The 13,438-nt window shown below is 40.9% G+C and overlaps 1 protein-coding gene across 1 annotated transcript in view; it reads left to right on the top strand.

Annotated features, from left to right (window-relative positions):
* The window catches only part of PCLO (piccolo presynaptic cytomatrix protein), a 261,547-nt gene that overhangs the window by 190,102 nt on the left and 58,007 nt on the right, over positions 1 to 13,438 (top strand). Inside the window, exon 11 of the mRNA XM_079975008.1 lies at positions 12,334 to 12,442. Coding sequence (XP_079831134.1) covers positions 12,334 to 12,442 — 109 coding nt within the window. The remainder of the gene's footprint in view (positions 1 to 12,333; positions 12,443 to 13,438) is intronic.

The raw sequence follows: 13,438 nt of genomic DNA, 5'->3' as shown, positions 1-13,438 counted from the left end.
CCAATCCTTACAAAAGAAAATTTAATTTAGCCTAATAATTATCTAAAAAAAAATAGGTTTTTCATCTTATATTTAAATTATCTTCATGATTTACTTCATCTATTTTGATGGTGCCAATTTGTCTAAAATCAAGCATCCTGCTTAACATTCATACAGTTTACAATATTTTTGCAGATAAAGCTTAAATTTTTTCCAGTCCTCTTCAACGATTTCTTCTCCCAGGTCTCGGATTCTGCCAGTCATCTCAGCCAGTTCCATGTAGTTCATCAGTTGCATCTGCCATTCTTCCAGTGTGGGTAGATCTTGGGTTTTCCAGTGTTTAGCAATAAGTATCCTTGCTGCTGTTGTTGCATACATGAAAAAAGTTCGGTCTTTCTTTAACACCCCTTGGCCGACAATACCCAAAAGCAAGGCCTCTGGTTTCTTAAGGAAAGTATACTTAAATACCTTTTTCAGCTCATTATATATCATTTCCCAGAAGACCTTCACCTTAGGACAGGTCCACCAAAGGTGAAAGAACGTTCCTTCATTTTCCTTACATTTCCAACACTTATTATCAGACAAGTGGTATATTTTTGCAAGTTTGACTGGGGTCATGTACCATCTATATATCATTTTCATTACATTTTCTTTCAGAGCATTACATGCAGTGAAATTCAACCCAGTAGTCCACAACTTTTCCCAGTCCTCAAACATAATATTATACCCTATGTCCTGTGCCCACTTTATCATAGCCGATTTAACTGTTTCATCTTGTGTGTTCCATTTTAACAGCAAGTTGTACATTCTTGAAAGTACCTTGGTCTTAGGCTCTAGCAATTCCGTTTCTAATTTCGATTTTTCCACCTGGAATCCTAATTTTTTATCAAGTTTAAAAACTTCTTTAATCTGGGCGTAGTGTAACCAATCTCGCACTTTATCTTTCATTTTCTCCTGACTCTGCAATTTCCAATTGTCTCCTTCTTTTTCTAATATTTCCCAATACTTTGGCCATTTGGCCTCCATATTGAGTCTTTTTCGGGCCTTAGCTTCCAATGGTGAAAGCCACCTTGGAGTTTTATTTTCCAATAAGTCTTTATATTTTGTCCAGACATTAAACACTGCCTTTCTGACAATATGGTTCTTAAAAGCCTTATGAATCTTAGCCTTATCGTACCATAGATATGCATGCCAACCAAACGCATTGTTGAAACCTTCCAAATCCAATACATCAGTGTCCTCCAGAAGTAGCCAGTCTTTTAGCCAGCAGAAAGCTGCTGCTTCATAATACAGCCTTAAGTCTGGCAGGGCAAAGCCCCCTCTTTCTTTCACATCAGTTAGTATCTTAAACTTGATTCTGGGCTTTTTGCCCTGCCAGACAAATTTGGAAATATCTCTCTGCCACTTCTGGAAGCATTCTGTTTTATCCACAATCTGTAATGTTTGAAACAAAAACAATATTTTTGGCAATACATTCATCTTTACAGCGGCGATTCGGCCTAACAAAGAAAGTTTCAATCTTGTCCAACTTTCTAGATCTCTCTTAATTTCTGACCAGCATTTCTCATAATTATCCTTAAACAGATTTAGATTTTTTGATGTTATATTTACCCCTAGGTATTTCACTTTTTTAACCACATTTAACTCTGTCTCTTTCTGAAACCATTCTGACTCTGTATCTGTCAAGTTCTTTCCCAATACTTTAGTTTTCTGTTTGTTTAATTTAAATCCCGCCACCCGGCCAAATTCTTGGATCAATTGTAATGCTTTTTTCGTACTTGGCTCTGGCTCCTGTAGGGTCAAAACTAGGTCATCTGCGAACGCTTTCAATTTGTATTGTTTCTCTCCGACCTGAATTCCTTCAACCATCCGGTCCCCCCTAATCATGTTCAAGAGCACCTCCAAGACCGAAATGAATAACAATGGGGAGATAGGGCAGCCTTGTCGTGTTCCCTTTTCAATTTTAAACTCTTCCGTAATCACATTGTTAACTATCAGTTTAGCCTTTTGTTCTGAATAGATTGCCTCTATCCCATTTTCAATTCCCCGTCCCACTCCCATTCGTTCCAGATTTTTCTTCATAAATTTCCAAGAAATGTTATCAAAGGCCTTCTCCGCATCTATAAAAATTAAAACTGCTTTTGTATTAATATTTGTTTGTAAAAGTTCCAAAATGTCAATAATATTCCTTGTATTAGCAAACAAATGTCTGCCAGGGAGAAAGCCTGCTTGGTCCTTATGGCAGCTTGCATTTGGCTCGGTGGGTCTCATATTCTTCAGATGAGTATCAGGCAAAATTTTAGCCAGTTTATTATTTGCACCATATCCTTTCTCTCACCCTCAGTTTTCATTTTGTCATTTGGCTGGCTTAATTTATGACTGTACTAGAATGGGACAGGGAGGAATTAGCTCTGCTCTAATCTCCCAATATTTGTCTTAGTGATTTATAGAGCTGCCTTTGCTCACTTTCCCTGCTCTCCTTCTCTGTGTACAACCCGGGAAGAGCCACCCGTCGAAATATCTCTGAAGTGCAGGCATGAATATGACTCCCAGAAGAATCTGATGGTTATCCAGCGAAGTCTCCAGCCCCAAAGCAGATTGCATTATAGTCACGGGGGAAACATTCCCTCGCTCTAAAATCCCCCCAGAAGGAGTCTGAAAACTGCTCTTGCATTCAGCTGCAAGTTTTAATTAATTGATACAGCTGTTAAGGGGTGCAGTATTAACATTCTAGTAAAGTAGTATTTATTCTCATATTAAGAAAGGCAATATGATGGCTATATTTAGATTTAGAAATCCTGCGTTGCAGGGGGTTAGACTAGACAACCCTCAGGGTCCCTTCCAACTCTACAATTCTTTGCTTCTTTGATAACCCTTTCTTCCTCTCTAACAGATGTCCAGAAAATAGGAGGAGTTGTGTTAAACTGGGCACACTTGGACCTGGCCTATTCCCTCCAGAGTTTCCAAGAAGAGGGGAGAGGAGCAACTTTTCATATCCAGTCTGGGCTCATCTACACTTACCTTTTGTCCTACTCTTTCAAGGCTCAGGTCCACACTTAAAAGCTCTGTGTCCAAGCAGGTTTTTGCTTTCTTTGCTTATTTATATATTGCCCCAGAGCTTTCCTGCAAAAGCCCACTCTTTAGGGCTCAATCAGAACAAACATCAATTCAGGTTTCCCACAGAATGCTATTTGCTCTGATTGAGCTTTGAAGAGCAGGTTTTCGCAGGGAAAGCGCCGAAGCAACAAAAAGGGCACTCAGACATGGAGCTTTGAAGTGCCTGGAAATATCAGAGGAAAGGCAAGTGTGGACAAGCCCTCTGTCTTGCAGACAATGTGCCCTATGTTTCAGATGACAGTCCTCCCTTTGAAGGGCTGTTAGATAATAGTCCTTTGTATGAAGCAGCCCTCTGTTACATGGAGGGCTCTTTTGTTTAAAGAACTAGCATAAGAATGGAGAGCAGCAGACTAAGCAGCCACAACAGGTTGTGATTTTAGGGATTTTTCATCTCTTGGGGCTTCTGTCCATGGTAAGGAAAACACATAGGCAGGCTGTTATGTGACTTATTCCTCATAACAAATGGAATCCTAATGGGGAACAAATAATTTCACATGAATGATGAATCAGAAATTATATCTTTGTCTTTTTGACAGCCTAAAATGATCAATACTACTGCTTTAGTGTGATCAGCAGCAGCAGCATCAACCTTGCCAAACAGGAAAATTCCTGACACTGCAACGGAATATGTTTATGTACAGTGAAAAAGAGGCATTTAGGGACCCGTGTTCCAACTTCCTCTTCCATAATTAAATAAATGATATTTATGAGGCTGGCACTGCAATCTTTTGCACATTTTACACGTACATGGGAATAAAGCCCGTTTGTCGCAGTGGGACTTGTTTATGTACAGGATTTCACTGCATCCGAACAATCATTTCATGCCACTGTTGTGGTGAATGGTGGGCCTGTCCCTAGCTGCTCTGTTTAAAAGGTGGCAGCTCCAAGTTGAATGGCTGAACCAATGTTTCTCACTTCCAAAGTCTTAAGTGATGAATGTCTGTGAGAAGCCAACAAAACTTGACAGTGGTACGGTGAGGAAATACGAGACCCTGGGCTTCATAGTTTTGGGGGGCACCTCTTTTGTGCTCTTTTGTGTAATTCATTTTTTATAAATGGAATCATCTTAATAGATGGTCCTGGTTGCGGGCAGGCTCTCAACCTGGTTCCCCCCACCCTGGTGTAGGGGGAGCTATCGCCCTCACACCAGGGTGGCACCACAATCACCCAGGGCTATTGCCCAATCATGTCAAAGGGTATAGTGGGGGAAAGTATAAAAGCAGCAGCGTGACGTGTGCCAGGCTCCTGCTTCGCGCTGCCAAACACCCGCCCACCCTCCCTTTAATTTAGATCCTTTGGCCTTGCTTTGGACTTTGGTTGGTTGCCCAGCTTGAGTCGGGGGCCTGGTAGGAATTTTTTTCCATTTGGCAAATTTGCAGGGGCCACTTGGTTTTGCCTACCTTTTAGCAACCGTCACAACCTTGTAAGGTTTGGCGGTTAGGCATTGGCTTATGGTGAATGGGGGAGCAAAGGCCGGCCATCGCCTGCCCCTCCAGTTTCAAGGGTATTCCGTTAAAGGAATCCGGGGCCTGGTTCCTGTCCAAAGTCTGCTTGAAGGGTGAGGGCCATGCCAGGCCTCTGGGAACACCAGGGGAGATGCAGGTGGGTTCCCCCAATTTCCCTTTGGGTGGTTTACCCTTACAGACTTCCTGCAAAAGGGGCAGGAGTCAGATATAGTCTTGCCAGTGCCTAAGCCAATACCGCTCTCATTCCTGTAATAAAGTTGTGGCCAAATTTTTGCCCAAAAACCTTAAACAAAATATCCGTGTCCGTGTGAATTTATTTATCCTAATGGGGAGTCGGCTTGAGGGTCTTCCCACGCAATAACAGCAAGCCAGCTGTGCTGTGTGTGAAGACCCTGAATAGGGCCCAGGACTTCTACATACTGCCCATTTTACGAAGGCATTGCGGGACACTCCCCCTGCACCATCCCTCCTACCCAATCTCTGTGCTCTTCCTTGCCCCCCACCAGCCAAGTCTCTGCATCCCATACAGATATGCTGCACCCATTTCTGGGAGTGCAGCAGTGGGGCAGTAGGTGATGGTGGAGGAAGAGAAAGAGGCAAGGCAGCAGAAGTGGGGCATCCGGGATTTCAAACAGAAGGCAGGGTGACTTTTGTGAATCTGGGATGTCCCACTCAAAGCAGGACTGTTGGGTGGTATGCTTCTGTCCTCCTCTGATGGACTGGAACTTGTGAAAGAGTTGTTCTTCATTATTTCTGAACTCTTTCTCAATCCATTTTATCCATATTTTACATCTCACAGGTTATTTAAAGGCACTTAAGTCTATGGATATTAATGGGACTTGAGATCTCCCTGCATTCTTCTTGGGAGCATATAAAAGTTTCATTTAGAGGATGGAGAGTCATGCCTGTGCTGATACAATAATTCTTCTCTTTCTAAAAGGGTAGTACTCGACAGATGGAACTAGAAAATGGGAACTTTTCTGTTATAAAAAGCCATTAAAGAATACTACGAAATTAACAGCTTATGTAAATCAATGTATTAACAAATATGTTAAATTCCAGATTAGAAGCAAATTTTTATTTAATGCCTTCAGCTGTTCCCTATTATGGATCCTATTGTTATCTCTGCTGCGGTTTTGTTAAGGCAAATTAGTTCCACAGAATTAGATAAAGTATATCTGAAGCCGATGGAGGAAATAAATCAAGACGTTTGTGGGAAAGCTGCATCATATTTTCTAAGTATAACAACTCACCGGATGATTGAGATGTGTGTTATTATCTAAAACTGACTTCATTTTCAGTTCCAAAACTTCCCTCTTCCCTTAGCATAGGAAAAAACCACACATTTGGTATGTTAAAAATGGTTTAGTGCAGGCACTAAAACTTGACATAGCTACAGTGGTGAATACTCCTAAGATGTTGGAATAGGAACTCAAAAGAGGCTTGTTAAAGTCATGTGGTCAGAGCTTCGAGCAACCAGCTCAGACCTCTTTACACACTGAGCTTCTCACGTAGACAGAGAATGAACAAAAGTCTTGGTTACCTTCCTCTCAAGGTGAGGGGTAGTGACCTAGCTAAGCCTGGCAGGACAGCTTACTCTATGGCATTAACCCCTTCATGCATTAATCAGACTTGAGCATGTTAGTTATCCCACAATCCCCACTCTTTCATTTCAAATCCTGTAACATCTTATAGCTGCCCTAATGGGGATGAGCAGAACCTTTTTTATCATTGAACCGGACCATAGCTTCTGTGAAAATAAAGGAGAAAGCATCCTAGGCACTTATTCTGAAAGAGGGGAAAGTTTTAGTGGTGGGGGGGGGGCTGGGCAAAGAGAATCTGAGGAAAATAAACTGCCATTACCCAAAAGACAAGAACAGCAATCTTTTGCATCAGCTGCCTCAACACTGTCAATTTTTTCATAAATCAACAACTGCTTTGCATTTTCATATTGCTTCAAGACATCTATGTCAAATACCAGAGTCTCATCTTCTTTAAATAGGGCCTGATATTACTTGTCTTGTGCAATTTTAAAATAAATGACTTACTTTTCCCCCCTTATAACGGTAGGTAGGAGATGCTTAAAGTTTTTTAAAAGGAGGAAATGAATTGGAGTGGTGATAGAGATTCCCCAAGAGAATAATAATTAATTCTTATTTTATATTCTGATTATAACTCAGAAGTACTCCAAGGAACAACAAAATTATTTCTGCAGAGAGCTTTATGGTGATATGCCCAAGGAACAGCAGGTCGCCACTTGAATAAAATAGATGTTGAAACAGCTGCAGAGAACTCTGGATTTATGAGGCTCCTGATTAAAAAACTACAACTTTTTCCTAAGGAGATGTTCATTAGATCTGAAATGAGTATTCTCAGTGGCCCTCGATTTCTACCAGTCTAGAAGTTCAAAATGTCAGTGCTGTGCAGCCTAAGTTATTCCAGTGACATGGGAAAGACCCTAAAGGTTAATTCTGGATAGATGAAAGCAATCACCAGGCATTGTTATGACATCAGATGACTGGCAGGTGAGTGGTCCTGCCCGTCTGTCAAAGTATGCCCTTGAGGCTGGGGGAAGATTATCACATGCTGTGGAAACAAATATCTGATGAATTTATGCATTGCACCTTTTTTATAATCTTCTCAGGGGGCATCTTATTGACCCCTGACTGGGCATATTCACATCCCCAAACCTAAATGGGTTTAATATTTAGTCCCTCTTCCCAGGAAGCCCTGGGAAATGTAATCTTTTGAAGGCCAGGGATCTTCTGGTCTGGTCTTTTCTTTTCCCATATTATGGCAGGCAATTGAAAAACTGATTTGCTTACAGTGATTCACATTTTGTTTTCATATGTGTTTATCAGTTCCTTACTTAACGAAAAACCTGCTGTGGCTATGGTTTCGTTTTGGTGCAAAACTGAGAACGCTGACTGTAAATGCTGAATTTTGTTGACTCTGCTTTAAATAACATCAGTATAGTGTGTGAAAGGAAGTGTGAAAAAAGCATTTAAGGGTAGAAAAGTGGCCTAGATTGCTAGTGAGCAGCTTGTTGTGCTTTCATGATATGGCCTATAAAGGTTCAGTTTGTTAACTCAATAGCAATAGCATATCCATGGAATTAGAGATGATTGTGATCTGTCCCTTGATTTCCACTAGTTGCCCCATGTTTGTTGTGGTTCTTCATGCGTTGGCTTGTATTTCTGTGCATTACATTATTATTATTATTATTATTATTATTATTATTATTACATTATTATTATTACATAATAACTACATTATTATTGCATGTGTGTGTGTTGCTGTTTTATAAGTAACTGGATGTGCAATCTGAGCACGTACGTAAGTATCGCTCAATTTAAAAACTCTGAAAGTTTTGATGAACAAATATGTAAGAAGTATATGCTCTATTAGGGGGCACAGATGAAAATTATGATCTGCACTTGGCTTCACGTTGAAGATTGCAAAGGGCGTTGAATCTCTGTTGGGTGATATGTTTGCATATTATAATCTGAAACTAGGCTCAGGAGGACATAGGAAAGACCTGCCCCAAATATGAGCTTACATATCCAATGCTAAAGTGTTGATTTCTAATATATATATATTTTAAAAACCACAAAAAGCATTAATAGCCTGGATTTTCACTAAAGGGAATTTGTGGCATATGCATCAGAATCTACAAATCATTTCTAGCACCTCTAGGTAACTTAATGCATACAAACATGCGCATAGCGAGAGGTGTGGATAGAGAAGCAGTTTGTGGAAGCAGTTTCCCACACTTTTCGCAAGCTATAAGGAGCTCTCATTGGACCCCTTCCAAGGGTTGAATTATTTTCTCCTAACTGCCATTCAGTACTCTGTGATTTACATTGTACTTCTGCAAACCCTGAAGATTCACAATGGTATCTCCTTCTCATTTCTTGGTTTGGGCTCCATTTCTGTCCATGCGCACCTCAGGGAGCTTTTGTCTATAAAAAGCCCCGTGTCCGGTTCATAGAATCATAGAATCATAGAGTTGGAAGAGACCACAAGGGCCATCGAGTCCAACCCCCTGCCAAGCAGGAAACACCATCAGAGCACTCCTGACATATGGTTGTCAAGCCTCTGCTTAAAGACCTCCAAAGAAGGAGACGCCACCACACTCCTTGGCAGCAAATTCCACTGCCAAACAGCTCTTACTGTCAGGAAGTTCTTCCTAATGTTTAGGTGGAATCTTCTTTCTTGTAGTTTGGAACCATTGCTCCGTGTCCGCTTCTCTGGAGCAGCAGAAAACAACCTTTCTCCCTCCTCTATGTGACATCCTTTTATATATTTGAACATGGCTATCATATCACCCCTTAACCTCCTCTTCTCCAGGCTAAACATGCCAAGCTCCTTAGCCGTTCCTCATAAGGCATCGTTTCCAGGCCTTTGACCATTTTGGTTGCCCTCCTCTGGACACGTTCCAGTTTGTCAGTGTCCTTCTTGAACTGTGGTGCCCAGAACTGGACACAGTACACCAGGTGAGGTCTGACCAGAGCAGAATACAGTGGCACTATTACTTCCCTTGATCTAGGTGCTATACTCCTATTGATGCAGCCAAAAATTGCATTGGCTTTTTTAGCTGCCGCGTCACACTGTTGGCTCATGTCAAGTTTGTGGTCAACCAAGACTCCTAGATCCTTTTCACATGTACTGCTCTCACTTCCTGACACTTCCAGTTGAAAGGATGAGGGAGCAGGTGGTGCAGAAGATTTTGACCCAAGGACCTGGAAAACCACTGCCAGTCCATAGAGACAATGCCGGGCTGGATGAATGATACTAATACTAGACCTAGTGTTAGGCAGCTTCCTACATTCCTACTGTTTTTATTGCAATGCTAATGCATGCAGATTTAATGAACCAGTTGATTAAAACACACGACGACGACTAGACCAAGATTTCTTTAATTGGGTAGCAGCTCTCCTTCTGGGTCTTGTTTGCTCAGGTTCCCAGTGTCAAGGCCCACTGTAGCCTTCTATTAGGAACCTTTGGGGGTATGCGATCCTAATGGGGGCTGTTACCTTTGAATCCTTCCCCCCAGCTGTCTAATTTTCCAATTCTTTCAGCCTGATGCAGCACAAGATGTCCACAAGGCAGTGTCTGATCCAAACAGGCAATTTTTATTACAGGGAACAGATTGTCCATCTTAACAAGTACATTAATTGTTGCAATAATGGAAAATGTTCGCCGCGGACACAAATGATGAATTAGAGAGGAAGTTAAGGTGTCTGCAGCAATAATGAGCTCCTGCGTGATTCATGCTCAAGAAGAAGCCAAAAATAACATTAACACGTTGACTTCCATTGGTTTATTTTAAACTATCAAAAAGCTCCAGAGCTAAAGAAAACCTGGGGCAAAGAAACACACGCGAGGCACACGCCGGACAAAGTTAAACCCTTTTAAGTCCATTGATTTCAGTGGAACACCCTGTGTTTCACAGGTCCACGCCCTGACTTGCTATCTTAAATTCCTAGTGACACCATTTCAGATGGTGGTGATGAGAGAAGTGGAGAGGGGCCATTCTATCTGGCTAAAATAGCTATTCTGGGTTTCTCCAGCATACCCCAAGTATATCAGCTCTTGCAAATCAGTATATAAACATGGCAGTGATTGTCTCCAGCCTTCAGAAATATTATAAATCTGAGTAAGACTTTTAAGAGAATTAATTTTAGGAAAGCACAGGCTCAGTTATAAAAGACACCTCTGTATCTCCATGTACTTTACTAACTCTGATTTCTGTAAGTTCATTGCTGTGTGAGTGGTGTTAAATATTTGACTTAATTTATTACCCTAAAAACTCAGTATGTTGGAGATATGGGAATATCAGCCAAACATTTTCATTAGTTCATTTTTAAATTTATTTTGTACACAATTTTGCTTTCCCTGTGTCTTCCTCAAACAATATTCTGCTTTTTCCATTTATTTTCTTATTAAGAATTTATCACATAATTTTATTTTTGTTCTCCCATTTATCATGTGCACAGGTCTCAAAATAAACATGGGATCCATTAAATGATTCTGTTTTGTCCATGTAAGTGGAACCAGATCAAAGAAATGTCACTTTTGTGCTGTGTAAATGCAGTGGGGTGTTGTTTTGCATGTTGACTTTGATTAGCTAATTAAGGAACAGTTCACCAGGAAAGTTCTCCTGCACAAGCCCCATGAGATAAACTGGAACTGTAGGATTATTATTACTGTATAAAGTGGCCTGTAAAGGACATTTTACATTTGTAGCCTTCTATTCTTTGACTCATGCTGGTAAATAACTGTTCAAGCAGGGATAGTTCTCCACTAAAACCATAGTTTCTGATGTGTTTCTAAAGCCAAGCAAATTGTCTTATTTAGTTATAAAAAATAGTCTTGGTGAGGTTTGGTACTGAAAATGCCTTCCAAAACAAAATGGCCTGATACTTCCAACTCTGTAATACAGAAATTGGGCATAGGTGGCCAATCATTGTGGCAAAGTCCAAAGAATAAGATAAGGCAGTTCAATTCCTTAGTGCAGTTTTTCAAAGAATAATGATATAAATGTGTATAGCACTTTCAAGTATTCAAAGTAGTTCACATCATACTCTCCACCATTTCTTGATGAAAATAGAGACGTCCCATTCCTGCCCTGTGGAACACCCTCCCACTAGATGTCAAAGAGAACAACAACTACCAGACTTTGAGAAGACATCTGAAGGCAGCCCTGTTTAGGGAAGTTTTTCATGTTTGATGCATTACTGTATTTTAATATTTTGTTGGAAGGTGCCCAGAGTGGCTGGGGAGGCCCAGCCAGGTGGGTGGGGTATAAATACTAAATTATTATTATTATAAAGATAATTTTACTATTTAAGCCCCACACATCTTACTGGGTTGTCCCAGCCTCTCTGGGCAGCTTCCAACATATATAAAAACATAATAAAACATTAAACATTTTCTTTTTTAAAAAAAAATCTTCCCTATATGGGGTTGCCTTCAGATGGCTCTGGGGTCGGATAACTCCATACCCTCCAACATTTCTCCAATGAAAATAGGGACATCCTAAGGAAAAGCGGGACATTCCAGGCTCAAATCAGAAACCGGGACAGCTTCTCTAAATCAGGGATGTCCCTGGAATATAGAGACACTTGGAGGGTCTGTCACATTCATTATCTAGCTGTAATCCTTAAAACATACTGGGGAGAAGGCTAAGCTGATTATTCTTTTTATCCATGACATTCTAATTTTCTACATTCATCGAGTTCTTCCCAAGGAGGGCATGTCAAGAATGCAGCTTAAAGAATGCCAGCTTCCATCTCCCAGTTTCCTTTCTCCTCCTTTCTTTCCCGTTCAATTTGTTTGTTCAGGTACAAATGCTCCACGGTTTTCCCATTGGATCATTCTATGCAGTGGCGTAGCATGGGTTGTCAGCACCCGGGGCAAGGCAAGTAATTTGCGCCCCCTAACCCGTGGATTTTAGTAGGGGCAGAGAGCTGCGAGTGCAAGCGCCCCCCCCCCCAGGTGTTGCGCCCGGTGCAGCCGGCCCCCCCTGCACCCCCACACTACGCCACTGATTCTATGTTAACCTACACAGGTAATTTGACATGTTGGTCTTGGGTTTTGCTTTCTGTTCTTTTATCAGTGTGCAGTGGAAAGGCTTTGAAGTTTTGTTTAGTTTCAAAGACCCATTGAAACTGACTTACTGAACTGCTATTTGGGCCTTTCACTTTAAGATACTGGCTATAATCCAGACCGTGGCATAACTGTGTTTCACCCTGTTCTGCCCCCCTAGGGATGCAGGTCTTGGAATGGAATGGCATTCCCTTGACGGCCAAAACATATGAAGAAGTCCAGAGTATCATCAGTCAGCAGAGTGGGGAAGCAGAAATATGTGTAAGACTGTGAGTTTTTCCTCATCTTTCTGTTTCCATTATTTTTGGCTTTTCATGGCTTTTCTATTCACAATTGTTAAGGTGGAACCCGTGAAACACTTTGTGCACCGTTTATATCTAAAAAGGAAAGAAGCTTGGTGCACATATTAGAGGAGAATTTCTTTGTTCCTTACTATAAACTGAAGAGTAAATATAGACTTTCAGGTACCATCCACAGCCTATTGAAATTTATGGCCAAGTTCCCATGGATGTTAACAGGTCAGTTTACTTTGATGTCTTCTGGGGGGCTGTGTGTTGAATTTCTCTCTGTGATTGGAAAAGGTTAATCAAAATGAGTTTGGGTGAGTAATGTAAGGGTGAAAACAAATAATCCTTTGCTGGAAGCGCAGTGGGAGCTTGGGCTGCATTAGAACAAGGGGATTCTGCATTCAAATTTCAGTACCGTCATAGTAAGTTGCTATGATTCAGGCCTAATGAGTTGCAAGAAAGGAGGAATAATGTGCAGGACCACTGTGGAGATGAAACATAGCTGGTTTCATCCTGTGTATTCCATTTTAACAGCAAGTTATACATTCTTGAGAGTATCTTAGAGCTGGGTTCTAACAGTTCTGTTTCTAACTTTGATTTTTCCACCTGGAATCCTATCTTTTTATCCAACTTAAAAACTTCTTTAATCTGAGCATAATGTAGCCAATCTCGCACTTTATCTTTTATTTTCTCCATACTCTGCAACCTCCAATTATCTCCGTCTTTTTCTATTATTTCCCAATATTTCGGCCATTTGGCCTCCATACTGAGTCTTTTCGGGGCCTTAGCCTCCATTGGTGATAGCCACCTTGGGGTTTTGTTTTCCAGTAAGTCTTTATATTTTATAGAGACATTGAATACTGCTTTTCTGACAACATGGTTCTTAAAAGCCTTATGTATTTTAACCTTGTCATACCACAAATATGCATGCCATCCAAAAGCATTGTTGAATCCTTCCAGATCTAAAACATCCGTGTT

This window comes from Podarcis cretensis, assembly GCF_951804945.1.
Source record: "Podarcis cretensis genome assembly, chromosome: 5".
NCBI lineage: Eukaryota > Metazoa > Chordata > Lepidosauria > Squamata > Lacertidae > Podarcis > Podarcis cretensis.
The sequence above is the reverse complement of the archived record's forward strand: the minus strand, read 5'-3'. Positions and strand labels throughout refer to the sequence as shown.